Source organism: Pimephales promelas, chromosome 19, assembly GCF_988280905.1.
Source record: "Pimephales promelas chromosome 19, fPimPro1.hap1.1, whole genome shotgun sequence".
Classification (NCBI taxonomy): domain Eukaryota; kingdom Metazoa; phylum Chordata; class Actinopteri; order Cypriniformes; family Leuciscidae; genus Pimephales; species Pimephales promelas.
This window is the reverse complement of record NC_142787.1, coordinates 14,807,318-14,823,776: the sequence shown is the minus strand read 5'-3', so window position 1 is coordinate 14,823,776 and position 16,459 is coordinate 14,807,318. Positions and strand designations below refer to the sequence as shown.

The following is a 16,459-nucleotide window of genomic DNA, read 5'->3' as shown; positions in this document are numbered from 1 at the left end:
AAAAAAATCTTTTGTTATGCTGGTTCAAAGTCTTTTCACATCCTGATATCATGCTTTTATATGTACGTATATATAACACTATCAACAGCAAAATGAATCTGCAGCCGTCAGGTGGTACAGGTCAGGGCTCTTTAAGTTCTTTGTGTTCATTAGGGCCCAAGCCCTGAAAGGGCGAAGGCCCTATTGTTTTCCTTCCGATTATTTTTTTTTTTCTTTTATTTTTCTAACGACTATTCGGGCACTTTTGGGGCCCTTAACATGCTCGAAAACTCTTGAAACTTTGCACACGGGTCAGAACCCGCGGCCATCAGAGCCGGGCTGAAGCTGGTACCCGGGCGTGGCAGGGCGGCTCGTCAGCGCCCCCTGGAACGGGGTCCGAACACTTGGTCCATAACTCAAACACGCTTGTATGTAATAATATGAAACTCGGTACACATGTTGCTCTCATCGTTTCATCTATACCTCACGCTCTTACTTTTTACCCCAGCCCAACAGGAAGTCGGCTATTGAGGTTTGTTTGTAAAACGCTCGCAATGGTATTTGAAATACTCCTCCTAGAGCTTTGATCCAAGTTCGACGAAACTCAGTCAGCGTGAAGTCAAGACATTGAGGATGAAAGTTTGCGAGGGGATTTTTGATATCTCGAACGGTTTGGCCGTGGCGAGGAAACGAAATCATGGCGAGAAACGTGAAACAGAAAGTGTGTCATAACTTCAGCATACATTAACTGATCTTGATGAAACTTCAGCAGTGTGTTCGCTGTAAGAGGACGATCACATGGATGTGACTATTGTGAGTCAAAGTTATAGCGCCACCAACTGGCAGCAGGAAGTGTGTCATTTTCAAAATGTTTTGAAATCACCCTCTAATTTTTACTCGATTTGCTTCAAACTTAATCTGTATACTGCAAATACACAGCAGATGAAGACCTGTGAATGGATTCTTGATATCTTTGAAACTGTTGCCGTGGCAACGCATCAAACTTTACCATTCTTTTAGGATGCTTTTGAGACTCTTAGCATGCTTTAAATTGCATGAAACTCGACAGACACATCACATTTATTAGCCAGTAGACATGTGCAAAGTTTCAGAAACGGGCGTGGTGAGGGCTCAGTAGCGCCACCTTTTGACAAAAGTGGGGTTGTTAGTTTTATCTACAGTTACAAAAATCGGTATGTATATTGTACTCCTCGAGCCGGACAACTTTCTAATTGACACTCATTAGCTAGGACCCACAGAAAGTCAGATATGTTTGTTTGAATGTAGAGAAAATCTCAGAATTTTGCCAGTCTCTCAGTGTCTCTCTGTGTGAGTGAGAGGAGGGGCGCCTGTCAGGTTAATTTTAACCCTTTATTTGCTGTGTGCGACTTCTCTGGCATTTTCGGGGGCCTTAACATCCTCGAAAACTCTTGAAACTTTGCACACGGGTCAGAACCCATGGCCATCAGGGCCGGGCTGAAGCTGGTAACCGGGCGTGGCAGGGCGGCTCGACAGCGCCCCCTGGACTGGGATTCGAACATTTGTCCATAAATCAAACACACTTGCATGAATTAATATGAAACTCGGTACAATTATAGATCACATCAGGCCAAACAACTTTCGTGCTCTAAGTTTTATGACAGTTCAAATGGAAGTTATTTATGAATTATGAATTATGGGTTGTTTGAATAATAGTCCTAGGAGAAATACATTAAATCACAATGCATGTGTTTACCAATCACAACCAAACTCGGTCTGCATGAATTCAAGACATTGAGGATGCTCAATTCCGGACGGATTTTTGATATCTCGAACGGTCTGGCCGTGGCGAGGAAATGAATTTTATGACTAAAAAAGGACACATAAAGTGTGTTATAACTTTGCTCAATTTACCTACAGTTACAAAACTTACCACGTATATTGTTCTCGTCAAGCCGATCAACTTTCCAATTTAAAGTCATTCGCTCTGAGCAACAGAAAGTCAGATATTGTAGTTTGAATGGATTCATTTCCCCTGCGATTCTCTCTCTCTCTCTCTCTCTCTCTCTCTCTCTCTCTCTCTCTCTCTCTCTCTCTCTCTGTGTGTGTGTGGGTGTGTGTGTTTGTGTGGGGAGGGGAGGGCTGTTGTCTGTGTTTATGTGTGTGTGTGTGTGGCTGGCTGTGATTTTTCCTAAAAGTCCTTGTCTCTAAGTCCTTGTCTTTTTGCATAACAATTTTGCATAACAATATTTTTAAATGACAAAATAGGCATATAACCCCCTTCTTTTAAATGTATAGATTGCTTTAAATAAAAGTAAGATTGTATTTGTAATTGAAGTTGAATGAATTTAAAATTCATGTGCTATATTTCAATATATTTGTTTTCCTTAAGATTTTAAAACACTAACTTCATTCTTATCTGAATTACAAATATTTGTTTCTGTATAAAATAATACTCTGACTAAAAACACATTTGATGTTTTTTTTTGGTATTTTTATTTACATGTATTTATGTGTGTGTGTGTGTGTGTGTGTGTGTGTGTGTGTGTGTGTGTGTGTGTGTGTGTGTGTGTGTGTGTGTGTGTGTGTGTATAAAGTGCAGGGTTTTTTTAGATAAAGTAGAATTTCTATAACTACAGTATGTGTTGAACTAATAAATCACTCTTGTGTGTGTTAAACACAATCTACTTAATACAGACAACTTCATTATAAAGATAAATAACAAATCCAAAAAATATATGATTATAATCTATGACAAAAAAGCCATTACAAACTATATTAATGGAAAATACACATTGCTCTTTGTATTGTTGTAAAATATTCATGAAAAACAAGATAACAAAAATCAAAAAGATAAATTATTTTAGATATAGCCATGTTTTAAATGTATAGCAGAGATGTTAATTGAGGCAGCAACATACAAACTTTCTAGAACAACATGGACCTGAATAGCTGGTTTTTATGGAGGACAGTGAAGAGGAAGAGGGTGCAAATCAAACAGCTTAAGTTAACTTAAGCTTAAGTTTTTAGTGCTTTGTTTGAGGTTTTTTGTGCTCTGTCCTATCTATTATCAACATATAATAGATGGAACAGAACAAGAAAGGCAATTAATAATCTGTCATTGCGTCACTGCATTATGATATGAAAGGCTCAGTACAGTGTGGCACAAAACGCTTATGCGCATCCCGAGTGGAGAATGATGCGCTTAAAGCCACATGGAGTTACAGTGCACAGCGCATCGAGTCCGCATTGATGCAAGCTCTACAATACACTTCTTTTTGATAGTCAAAGGCACCAAGGTGGCGGTGCCACCGGCTTTATATTAAATATAAATATAGCTGTGAGCAGCGATAAAGGGCCAAAGCCGGCGGTACCACCATCCCGGTGCCTTTGGGTAACTAAAGGCATCGGAGTTGCGGTGCCACCGGCTTGGGCCCGCAATCGCTGCTCGCAGCTATATTTATCATTGTAATGTTATGTGCTTTGAGACATGAGGTAGTTTAACGCAGTCTCTCGTGACACTTTGCAAACTCTTCTGTATGCATTCATGTGTTTTGAAGGAGGCGTGGCTTTAGAGACGCTCTAAAGGAAGGGTGGGAACTCATGCTTTCAAAGCTAGCTTGCTATTGCTAGCCACTCCAAAAAATGCCAACCCTAATTTAACATTTAATATGGCATGTTTCATTCATGATACTCACCACAGGGCCTGGTAAACCTCTCTCGCCTGGGAACCCTCTGAGTCCTGGAGGTCCATCTTTACCGGTTGGCCCTGCTGGACCTGGATCTCCCTGTGAACACAAAGAAACAGATATGATGTTGTAAACCACTTCTAACCAATAGATACGGTGGTATATTCCTGTGCACGCGTCATTTTTTGTTCGTAAATGCTGAAGTGTAAATTTGTAGCACCTTCGCTCCCTCTTTGCCCGCAGATCCAGGTAGACCCTGTTCACCGGGTGGTCCTGGGGGTCCAGGGTGACCTCGCTCTCCCATTGGTCCTGTCTCGCCTGTTGGTCCCTGAGCAAAAAGAGGTAGGTATTAGGGTAGATGAATCTTATGACGATTCGTAAAATCGAGAAGGATTTAATTTACCACAACAAAGCAATTCACAAAAGTTGCACATTACTTATTTAATATGTGTGTCGCTACTTTATCGAAATATGTTTAATTCAAATGATATTGTGAATTATTTCAAAAGCCATACGATACATTTTTTATCAATGCTTTGAGAAAACAATGAACTGCCGTATTAGTTATTTCATCTTTCAAAAAGTGTTTTTACTGTATAATAAAGGAAAGCAATCAAAAAGTCTGGAAAACATAATAAAGATGCAACAGGTGTTTCTAAAAGATAAGTGGATATGCAAATTATGCAACATGAAGAAAGAAACAAAATCAGATTATATCCTTCCATTTGCATGGCAGAGCATGTGCACTTGAATATCCATATGTGTGTGTGGCCCAGTTTAAACCTGCGCCCACCTCAACATTTGCGTAAAAAGTAGAATATCATGATTGCTTATGAATAATTCATTACCCAACATCTAACTGCATCAACAACAGCATGTCAGGAGACAAAGCACAGACAGGCCAACAAACTGCCCATATGTAACCTAATGGAGGCATTATGATTCCCCAGTGACAAACTTAGGACACCTTTAAGATAATCTAATGACCGAGTGATGGTGACAGCCTCATGAATATGTATCGCATGTCTCTGGCCTCAGCCTGTGGTACTGATGCGGGAGAAACAGATGGAGCGAGCCGTTTTCGAAGCCAAATGCTTTATAATGTTTTATTCTTCTGTGGATCGTGGATGCAGCCCAGAGTCTAGTGTGGCTGATGCCTCCAGAGCATTAAAGATACAACAGAGTGCAGAAATATACTTAAAAACAGCTAAAATTAGCATAGCCCTGGAAAGCAGATTCTTACATTTCCTGAGGGGTTCTGACTCGTACCAGGGCATTGAAATATGGTTGCTAGGGAGTTCTGTATTGTTGTTTTAAATATTGTGGCTATGGATTAATGAAGTGTTATTTATATACCATTATAGTGTGTAATGATGATTTGAATGGGATTGAATTTGAATACTTTTAGACTGCATTTCAAGCTTTATTTTAATTACCGAAACATAGTTTTTATAGTTTCAGTAAGCAATATCAACACTGTTATTGTCATATTTCACCCCAACATCAAAATAAAAACTAAGAAATATTCATTTGCATAAACATAATGGGACTTTGTTTCGCATCGCTATATTATTTCCATGACAACGGCATTTCCATGAACTCCTTTCCCCACACCCTAATGTCAAAAATTCAATTCAATTCTAATACAGTAATCCAAATCAACTGGTGTCGATAGAAATATTTGTTTTTAGAATTTTAGAGAATAAAAACAATGCCACAATGGTCTTAAAACAGGATTTTTTCCTTTTGTTTTTTATTCTCCCTCAGTTTTTTCTAACCCTTTTAAATGGAATCTTATTACTGGCACTATTATTCTGAATGATGCAAAACCTTTTTCAACATTTTGTGTTCCACTTACCTGAGGTCCGACTACACCTGGGGGTCCGGGAGGTCCGGTTTTACCTTGGAAACCCTGTGAGAAGAAAACATAAGTGAGTTTATTTCTATAAGTGTGTGAGTGAAAGTGTTTGTGGTGATTTCAGACGTCGCTCACAGTCTCTCCTCTCTGACCAGGGTGTCCGGGCAGTCCGTCCTTTCCGGGAGGTCCCTGAAAACAAGAAAGAGAGAAGGAATCAGGACAAATGATTGGATGATGAAGATGTATGAGGTATTTCTATAGTCACATACAGGTGGACCCTTAGGGCCGGGGAATCCAGCAGGTCCCTGTGGTCCCAGTAAACCCTGTAAAACAGCACGGAAATGGACGGTAAATCTCTTTCCGAGGCAATATCCAATAATCTAATACTTTGGAAGGATTCAATTGTTATTTATACCGTACCCGTTCACCGGGTGGTCCTGGGGGGCCATCACTTCCTGAATTGCCCTGTGGAGGCGGGGCGGAAAAGCAAATGCATAAAGGAAGGAGACATAGGGAAACATAACAGAACATTTTAATATTTCAGTATAAAATGACCATGCAAATGTGATCAATTATTAATACATTCAAACTTATGCTTATTGCCCGAGGTAATGAGCGCCATTGACGATTTGTTTGACTGATGGAGGGTTTGTAGAACGGTACAATTCCAGTTGCATTTTAATTTGCTCCAGCTGAGCAGATGAGACAAACATTGCGTTTTAAAATGTATTAGAAGCTCCATTAGCTCCTGTCTATGTGTCTGCTTTTAGCTTTCATGGCTCCACAAATCTTAATGAGAGAGGTTTAAAATATCCTGAAGCCAGAAATGTTTTCAGTCAGGGTGTGGTGTGCTTTTCCTAATTGAATTTTTATGTGCCAAACAATTGTTCCATGTATGCGTGAATGCATGTATGATGTGTTTTTTCTTTGTGTTTTTACATATCGTTTTTTATTTATTCATGTTACATTGTGTAATATTACAAATGTAAATTAGCGGGGGGGGGGGGACAGCCTCACCTTTGGTCCTGCTTTCCCTGTTGGTCCCCTTGGCCCTCGTTCACCACGGGGTCCCTACAGAGAGAATCACAAGAAGTGTGCAAATATGAGAAAGCAGTGTGAACTGAAGAATCAGTCCTAATCTAGTCATCAATAGGGTACGTATCATTTGTTTTGCCTTACCGTGGGTCCTCTCTGTCCTCTGGGGCCCGGCTTCCCTAGTGTCCCCTATGTATGACAGAGAATAACACAAAAATTAAAACATAAAATACTTTGTGTCAGTTCCCTATTATTATTATTATTATTATTATTTAAAGATTTGTTATAATTATTACATTCGATTAAAATAAATATATACATTTTATGGGAATACTTGCCAATTTAATATTATTTATTTGTAAGGATTAATACATTCTAGCAAAATAAATAAATAAGTATTTTTTTTTTAATTAACAATAACAAAATAATTATACTGCATTGTGTAAATAATTATATATTTTTTATTTGTATGATATATTATGCAATAATTAAGACATTCTAGTACAATACATACATTTTTTAATTAAGAATAATATATAATAATTAAACTGCACTGTTAGAATAATTATTAATTCCATATTATTTTGGTGTTAATAATAACATTATTTATGATTCTAATTTAGAAGTAGCAATAACTAAATAGATACAAGCCGTTAAATTCTCATGATTTAATAAAACCACAAGCAAAAAAAAAAAGAAGTTACAGCAAAATAAAGAAAGTTTTGCATCAACAAATGAATCCACTCTGTGTGTGAGAGAGAGAGAGAGAGAGAGAGAGAGAGAGAGAGAGAGAGAGAGAGAGATGTTTTTGGATTATAATGTGTTTATGGGAGACTGCATTGTCTTTCTAATGGCAGCCGGCTGCTGCTCTCAGCTTAAAGTGATGATATACAGCCAATAAAGCATCCGTGCGGAGAGCTGTGAGTTTACTCGGGGCATTTCCCAGCTTTTCTCGCCCATAAGGGCTCTAATACACACTCCAGCTCAGAGGCCTGATAGCTTCTATATACTGGGACTTTTATGGTGTTTATTGTCATTTTTAGAGCTACATCATGATGGGTATCTTACAGGTTTGGTATAACAATGTTGTGTAAACTTGTATAACATTATATTTTGAACTAATATTTTGAATTAACTTTTAATTTTTATATTTTCACTTTTCACTTTAATATTCAGTAATTTAGTAATGTGCATTTGTCGTTTAATACTATAAATATTACTATTTTGGTTGATCATTTTTTTTATTTCAGTTTTATTCCAGTTAGCAATTTTAGTGCTTATTTAAAACTCATTTTATTATTATCTAATTTGTATATTTTATTTTATTTTCAGCTATATTTCAATTACAAAAATCTTTTTAATAGTTTTAGATTCAATTAATAACCCTTCATAATTCTGAATTGCATTTTGATATCACATGACAGAGAATAAGTCTAATTGGAATAGAGGCGGTCTACTTGCTCACTTCACAGGATTCATCAAATTGCATTTATTAATATGGCTTATATTACATCTTGCATATTTTAAATTATATTATATCTGTTGCATTATGTTACATGATCATCATGCATTTCTTTCTCAAAATTCATAAACTCAATAGAAAACCAGAGGGAATATATCTTTCTGCACTCAAAAAAAGAGTGTGTGTGAGAGAAAGAAAAAGAGGAGAACTCCACATGGATTTCTTTTTTACACACCCTTGTGCCTTTCTCTCCACTGGCTCCTTGGAATCCCTGGAATCCTTGAGAACCCTAAAGAGAGAGAGAGAGAGAGAGAGATTAATTCACAGGTCCATCAAAGCGAGGAGGGAGAGAGGGATAAAATGAGGAGAAGAGAAGAAAAGTGCTGTTGCAGCAGTGCATGCTGGGTCACGGTCAAACGGAAAGCTGACACCAGATGGCATTATGGGTAAATCCACTTAGCTTTGATCAAGAAGTTCAAACATGTCTGCCTTCCAAACCCGCTCTAATGCATGCGCGCACACACACAACCTTGTCCTTATATCAATACATGCACACACTCAAACACGAATGCTGCGGATGCTGGGTAATCACAGGCAGATCCGGTATATTTACCTTGGGGCCTTGTCTTCCCGGATAGCCTGGTAACCCAGGTACACCAAGCTTACCCTAAAACCAAAGTACACAGAAGAAATATAACTAATCAGTCGTGACAAAACACTGACAAAGAGTTGAATGATATTGAACCATTTGCATATTCAAACGCTACTGTATATAAAGTTTTATACTCTTGTTGATTCTGTTTTATTAGTGCTCTAATCTTGTTAGCCTGTCCCAGAATGAAGAATGAAAGCTGTTTTTATTTAAAAAGGTGCAACAACAAAGTCAACCTTGCTTTGCTTCCGTCACTCCAGAATTAAGATGAATAAAGCCCTCAGTTTATTGACACAGTGAATGTTCTCTCTGTTACAAAACGTCATGCTGCCTTTCTGTCTACATAGGCATCATCCTAACTGAGAACCTCTGATTTGAGACTGGTTTAGAAGGCTTTTCTCATGCAGAGTGCACAGGAGACTTGACTCACAATTCATTTCAACGGAGTTTGATGCTAGCATGTTGCTAAGCTAACTGCATACATTCTGTACAGTGTAGTAAAGTCCCCTTAAGACAAGTCATTGCACTAAAAAATGACATTTTTAAATATATTCAAAGAGTAAACAGTTAGTCCCCAATCTTTTGAACAGTTTGAACTGCCATAGAATCTGGCCAAAAGAAAGTATTGTGTAACATATAGCTACTGAAACAGGCTTTGCATCAAAATACTGCCTTAAAAATACTGTAGGTAGCTTCAGTTTCACACTCACCTTCTCTCCTATCGGCCCGAGTGGTCCAGGATCTCCAGGCAAACCAGATCTTCCTTTGGGTCCCTCAGGCCCGTCTTCACCTCTGGGTCCAGCAGCGCCAAGTTCTCCCTAAAGACACACACACACACACACACACACACACACACAAACATTCACTCATCAAGATTCAAGAACTCGTTCAATCAATTTAGAGGCCCATCCTGATGAATAACACAGTTAACCCCCTAATGTATATATAAGCCAATCATATCAGAGCTCATTTACATATAGACATTCTAAGGGAAACTTGTCATGAAGAACTAAATTATGACTTTTTGGTGCAAGAATCCTTGACTAACATTATTATTGGATGTATAATTAATATTATAAGTGACCTTCATGGCAAAAATACATTAACAAGAATAGAATATGGTCGCTTTAATTTCCTGAGCAGTTTTCAAAGGCCTCAATATGACTTGAAATGTATTAAAATAGGATATAACAAGCATTAAAATAAAAAATAAAAAATCATTTTGATTACAGTAAATAAAACTATGAAATTATAATTACAATCTCCTAATTTCAGTCAATCAAAAATGCATTTGAATATTGTTGTGGACAGTGAAGGTGTATATCACATATGTGTGTGCAGCTGTTTATTAATTTGATTTAAGGTGGACATATTTAAATAAAAGACGTTGGAAATTGATTATAAAACAAGTTCATGTGGACAATTAGGGACTAATAGCGTGCGTTAGCGCAAACCCTCTTCTGGTGTTTTACTAAAACAGTGAAAAATGAAAAAGACGTGGAAGCAGTTATTTTTTGCCGCTGACCTTATTGCATATGTATTTGTAGGAGTTTTCCATTCCGACGCAAAATTTATGGGAGGAGATTATTTAAATGAATCATGCAAGGGGATTGTGCTAGTCAATTGACTGATATTTGCATTATTTACCGTCAAAAAAAGCATGTCTTATACCAGACGCTAATTTGCGCTGCTATTGGTAGATTGCGTTGGTCATTATGGAAATAATCCGGCTGTGTCCTATAATATGTAAATCTAGTAAATCTGGCCATTAGTGTGTATGTGTTTGATATGTTTAGCCACTTTAAAAGACACAATAGGCAAATCTGGGCACTTCAGCAGCATGAGAAGAGTGAGGCGCGTGAACGGCATTTAACGAGAGTAAAGGGTAATTTGGGACAATGTCCACCCACTTAAATCCAGAAGTATTTGCATATATTGGCCTTTAATAACCCAGAGTGAGACACGCTTGCTCATTACAGACATTTACCCAGCGTAGCAGCTGAGCAAGCATACTTTATACCAGCCAAAAAATCCGATCAATTAGGCAGTGAGAATATTACATCCCCTTCGACTGAGGGGAAAACTGACTTGTGGGGCTCTCAATGACTAAATCTTGCCATTTTGCATCCTACAGCCTGTGAAATGGACTCAGGAGTGTGTCATTTGGGGATATGTAATGGCTAAGGTGTTCTGAGTGGTTTTTAGCACATTTCTATGTGACCAATCCCCAGGTTCTGGTCCTTAGACACAGCTTGGGTCCTTTCTTCAGTGAATATCTATATGAGCAAAAGTAATAGTGATACACCACTAAATATAGACCCACTGTGATTTATCTGCTTCTTCAGAGTCGCTCTGAGAATTAAAGATCAACCCAAGTGTAAAGAGACAGAGAGGAAAGATCAAATCCCATAATTCCCCAGAGATAAATCCAAACACAAATAACCTCTTCAACTTGAGTATAAGTCTCTTACCCTGTCACCTTTGATGCCCATATCTCCTTTAAATCCAGGGAATCCATCTTCTCCCTGAGAAAGAAAGAGATTTGACACTGAGAGCGTTGCAAACTTCCTTTCGCACGTAATACCCCTTTTTTGACAAATGCGAAGGGAGCGATCTCCATGGCAACTGCTATTTCTGCTATTTGCCGGGGCCTGATCTTATTTTCCTGCTGCACTCTCCCAGGATAAAACTTTTTAATGACCAAAGCGAGAAGGTCAAAAACGCATCTTGGAGTATGTTATGGTTTCCATATTCAGAAGCAGAAATAAAACATTAATGACACAGGAGCAGTGCATTAGCCGCCACCGGCACACACACACACACACACACAATAACTCGTATCCATACAGACACAAACTGAAATTACCTTTTCACCCTTGCCTCCTTTCAGCCCACGGACTCCATCAGCACCCTGCGGATAGAAGGAGTGAAAGAAAAGAAGAACTGAGATCAACAGAGTCCATCCAAACTACAAACACCTGAGAACCCAAACCCCTTTGATGGATTTGCGGTCTCACGAACACTGTCCATAAACCATGAAGGTGATAAAAGCTTCTTCTATCTACATAGGCAGCATCTTAACTGAACTGGAACCTCATGAGTGACGGATTTAGAATGCAAAGTGCATGGGAGATTCCACCCACAACTGATTCCAATAGAGTTTTATATTAGAAAGTCGCAAAGCTAGATAGGCAAATGAGCATCCAAACTGAAATGCAGCCTGACAAGTGAATAGAGGCTTTCACACAGGGTAGTTATAGAAACTAGCAACCAGAGAGGTGCACTGAGAACTTAATTTTCCCCTAGGGAATTTCTTTCTGGTTGCTTTTGGGACCCCCAGTAGGAACTCTGAGGGGACGTAAACCGGCCGATGTCATTTAAAGGGATACTCCACCGCTTTTTCATTTTCACTTATTCCCTTGACTAAGATGAGTTGATACATACCTCTCTCGTCTCAATCGCTCTGGCGTGTGAGACACTTTGATAGCACTTAACTAGCCCAGTTCATTCAATATGGGCCAAGCAGAGAAGTGACCGAACACCTCCACGTTTTCCCTATTTAAACACAGTTACACGAGTAGTGTAAGTCAACCTAGGACGGTGACACAAAATAAAACGTTACGCTTTTCTAAGCGTGTAAAGTGGATAACTATATTGTATGGCGGAATACCACAGCAAGTGCTTGGGAGCACTTCGACTCGGCGTAGTAATATCATCACTCAGGAAAAGTCCTCTCCCCCCTCTCCCTCTCCGGAGTCCATAGATATGCGCCGAGTTTGCACTTGCTGTGGTATTCCGCCATACAATATACAGTAGTTATCCACTTTACATGCTTAGGAAAGCGTAAAGTTTTATCTTGTGTCACCGTCCTAGGTCGAGTTACACCACTCAAGTAATTGTATTTAAATAGGGAAAACGTGGAGGTGTTTGGTCGCTTCTCTGCTTGGCCCATATTGAATGAACTGGGCTAGGACGATTGAGTGCACGCACTGAGACGGGAGAGGTATGTATCAACTCGTCTTAGTCAAGGGAATAACATAGTTTAATATGAAAAAGTGGTGGAGTATCCCTTTAAGCACAGCGTTTACCAACCATTTTTCTTTACCATTTATCAACAACTTATGGGAGCTTGTTTCCGCCATAGAATATAAAATATAAAAGGTAATTATGACTTTTTTATCTCACAATTTTGACTTTTTTTCTCACAATTGCGAGATGGAAAGTCAGAATTCAGGAGATATAAAGTCAGAATTGTGAGATATAAAGTCGCAATTGCGAGATATAAAGTCAGAATTGCGAGATATAAAGTCACAGTTGCGTGATATAAAGTCAGAATTGTGAGATATAACGTCACAATTGCGTGATATAAAGTCAGAATTGATGGATATAAAGTCACAATTGCGAGATATAGGCCTAAAGTCAGAATTGCTAGATATAAAGTCGCAATTACATGTTATAGAAATTGTTAAAGAATTCTGACTTTATAACACATAATTGCGAGCTTATATGTCGAAATTCGACATCTTTTCTCAGAATTGCGAGATATAAAGTCGCAATTGCGAGATATAAAGTCAGAATTCTGAGATATAAAGTCGCAATTGCGAGATATAAAGTCAGAATTGCGAGATATAAAGTCACAATTGCGTGATATAAAGTCAGAATTGTGAGATATAAAGTCGCAATTGCGTGATATAAAGTCGCAATTGCGAGATATAAAGTCACAATTGCGTGATATAAAGTCGCAATTGCGAGATATAAAGTCAGAATTGCGAGATATAAAGTCAGAATTGTGAGATATAAAGTCGCAATTGCGTGATATAAAGTCAGAATTGCGAGATATAAAGTCAGAATTGTGAGATATAAAGTCACAATTGCGTGATATAAAGTCGCAATTGCGAGATATAAAGTCAGAATTGCGAGATATAAAGTCACAATTGCGTGATATAAAGTCGCAATTGCGAGATATAAAGTCAGAATTGCGAGACAGTCACAATTGCAAGATATAGGCCTAAAGTCAGAATTGCTAGATATAAAGTCGCAATTGCATGTTATAAAGTCAGAAATGCATGATATAAAGTCAGAATTGTGAGATTTCAACTATTCTGAGGGGGAAAAAGTTAGTCTTTTGGCCTGATAAGTCGCAATTGCGAGTTTATATCTCACAATTCTGAGAAAAGATGTCAGAATTTCGACATATAAACTCGCAATTATGTGTTATAAAGTCAGAATTACGAGATGTAAACTCGCAATTGTGAGAAAAAAAGTCAGAATTGTGAAATAAAAAGTCGCACTTCTGTCTTTTTTCTCAGAATTGTGACTTTATATCATCCAATTCTGACTTTATAACACGCAATTGCGACTTTATATTATGCAATTATGACTTTACATCTCGCAATTGCGACTTTATATCACACAATTCTGACTTTTTATCTCATAATTCTGATAAATAAATTCAGAATTGCGAGATATAAACTCAACAATTATTTATGTTATTTTTATATTCAGTGGCGGAAACAAGCTTCCATAACAACTGGAGGATGGGGGATACCATGATCGGAGCTGTGTTTTTGTCATATGTCGTGGGTTTTGTGATAACAGAGATGGAATGTAGACATCTAAGTTATGCGATTAAATGAGTAAAAAAGAGGTCTAATGCTTGCTACAGACTTTGATTTCGGCAATCCTTTAAGATAATTACAAATCACACTGTAGGACACGGATCTAATAAACTTGGGTATGACATGTATGTAGACTGTAGATGATGACACCTATGAATCGTAGGCTATGACACAAGTTACTATAGAAGAATAAAAAGTCATCAGCATGTGCTAGTGGTAAACAAATAGAGCAAGATGAATCATACTTTGATAGTAATGGAATATAAAGCAAAAGTGGAGAATATGTATGTGACCATTGCTAGGGAAAGAGCCAACTTGGCAACCCAGTTTTGCAAATGGAGCTTGAGGTACTGTGGTTTTAAGTTTTAGCGCCATGTCAAGCGTTGCATTTTTATTGGCTAGTCAGTAGACGTAGGTAGCAGCAAACACTGGGAGATGCTACATTTCAGGAACGGTCAGAAAATGATCCCAGGCTATCTTTGGTCGAAAGACCGTGGCAACGGCCGTCTTCGAACCTCTCTCACTGTACGACGTAGGGCCACTGTTTAGGATCCACAACCATATCGAGTCGACTGGTCACAACAGGCTGTTGTTTTTATCAGGAAAAAGTTAGGGGCAAAACTCAGTAGCGAATTGGGTGACATTTACCTGACATCATCCTATTATAGAGATACACTAATATCTACTAACCAATCAGAGATTGGTTTGAGTACTTCTACACTGTCAGAAAAAAAGGTACAAAAGCTGTCACTGGGGCTGTACCTTTTCAAAAGGTAAACTTTTGTCCATTTTAGGTGCTAATAAGTACATTTTAGTTGTACATTTTAGATGCTATATGTACATTTTAGTTGTTAATATGTACATTTTAGGAGCTATTATGTATATTTCAGGTGTTAATATGTACATTTCAGGTGCTAATATGTAGATTTTAAGTGTTAATATGTACATTTTCGGTGCTAATAAGTACATTTTAGGTGTTAATATGTAAATTTTTAGGTACTAATATGTACTTTTTAGGTGCTAAAATGTACAACTAAGGTACCAATATGCAGCCTTTGGGTACAAAAGTGTACCTTTTGAAAAGGTACAGCTCCAGTGACTGCTTTTGTACCTTTTTTTCTGAGAGTGTATGACCATTGAGATGCAAGAAACACCTACCTTTACACCTCGAGGCCCAGGATATCCGATTGGCCCTTGAGGACCAGAAGGTCCCTGTGAAAGTGCAATCGGTTATGATTTATTAATAATAAGGTACATTTATGCATTAAAATTGTCTTTATAAAAACTAATTAGATAGCAGAATGAAGGATAAAAATGTACCAAGTTTCCTTTCTCTCCTGACGGCCCTTCTTTTCCTGGGTGACCCTGTGTTTGTGAAACAAAGATAAAGAGAATGAATATCCGATAAAACCACTGAATATTTGCCGCGTGGATAGAAAAAGCTTTGAGAACGGATCTGAATAATGTGTGTCTGTGAAGAAAGAATTGCCAGTCAGATCACTGTACTGTAATTATTAATACAATGAAATCTCTCTGATACACGAACAATAGAGCTTGAGATGTAAAGCGCGTGTGTACGCGTGTCTATTTCCCGGACTCACCGGAGGTCCATCGGCTCCTGGCATTCCCGGTAAGCCTGGTTTTCCATTGGGACCCTGAAGAGGGGAAAACCAGCATGAAGCACTCACAACCCATTAACACTCAGCACACACTTCCTGCTTCAAATAATCTAGTTCTAAATCTAGGCACATTGCAAACTCTATAAAAACGCACTAATCCATTCACCAGAGAACCATCCATCCAATCTCACCTTCTCTCCTGGAGGTCCGATCGCTCCCTGAGGACCAGGAAGCCCCTGTGGAAGGAGGACAGGAGTAAAGGTTAATGGAAAGTCGATGAAGGGCGGGTTCTACAGTGTCTAAGTGGGCGTGGCTTCATCAATACCTGAGCTCCGGGGTTGCCTTGTTGTCCAGGAGGACCTGGCTCACCTTGAGGACCCTGATGGGTGGAAAACATGAGGATAATAAAGTGAATGCATGTATAAGCATGTTTGTGTGCGAGAGTGTGAGGGTCTCGGACTTACAATGTTTCCTTTAGGTCCAGGATGTCCATCCATGCCAGTAACACCCTAAAACGAGAAAAGTAAATTAAAACATACTTCATTCTTAGATTAAACATTGCATGTGA

At 38.4% G+C, this 16,459-nt stretch overlaps 1 protein-coding gene across 3 annotated transcripts in view; it reads right to left on the bottom strand.

The window, feature by feature from the left end:
- The window catches only part of col5a1 (collagen type V alpha 1 chain), a 136,237-nt gene that overhangs the window by 23,821 nt on the left and 95,957 nt on the right, over positions 1–16,459 (bottom strand). For all 3 annotated transcript variants that reach the window (XM_089123894.1, XM_039658761.2, XM_039658762.2), the window contains exons 22-40: positions 16,356–16,400; positions 16,217–16,270; positions 16,083–16,127; positions 15,874–15,927; positions 15,593–15,637; positions 15,431–15,484; positions 11,521–11,565; positions 11,126–11,179; positions 9,365–9,472; positions 8,616–8,669; positions 8,238–8,291; positions 6,685–6,729; positions 6,523–6,576; positions 5,926–5,970; positions 5,775–5,828; positions 5,641–5,694; positions 5,506–5,559; positions 3,868–3,975; positions 3,657–3,746 (exon numbers count right to left, since the gene is read on the bottom strand). In XM_089123894.1, coding sequence (XP_088980020.1) covers positions 3,657–3,746; positions 3,868–3,975; positions 5,506–5,559; positions 5,641–5,694; positions 5,775–5,828; positions 5,926–5,970; positions 6,523–6,576; positions 6,685–6,729; positions 8,238–8,291; positions 8,616–8,669; positions 9,365–9,472; positions 11,126–11,179; positions 11,521–11,565; positions 15,431–15,484; positions 15,593–15,637; positions 15,874–15,927; positions 16,083–16,127; positions 16,217–16,270; positions 16,356–16,400 — 1,116 coding nt within the window. The remainder of the gene's footprint in view (positions 1–3,656; positions 3,747–3,867; positions 3,976–5,505; positions 5,560–5,640; positions 5,695–5,774; positions 5,829–5,925; positions 5,971–6,522; positions 6,577–6,684; positions 6,730–8,237; positions 8,292–8,615; positions 8,670–9,364; positions 9,473–11,125; positions 11,180–11,520; positions 11,566–15,430; positions 15,485–15,592; positions 15,638–15,873; positions 15,928–16,082; positions 16,128–16,216; positions 16,271–16,355; positions 16,401–16,459) is intronic.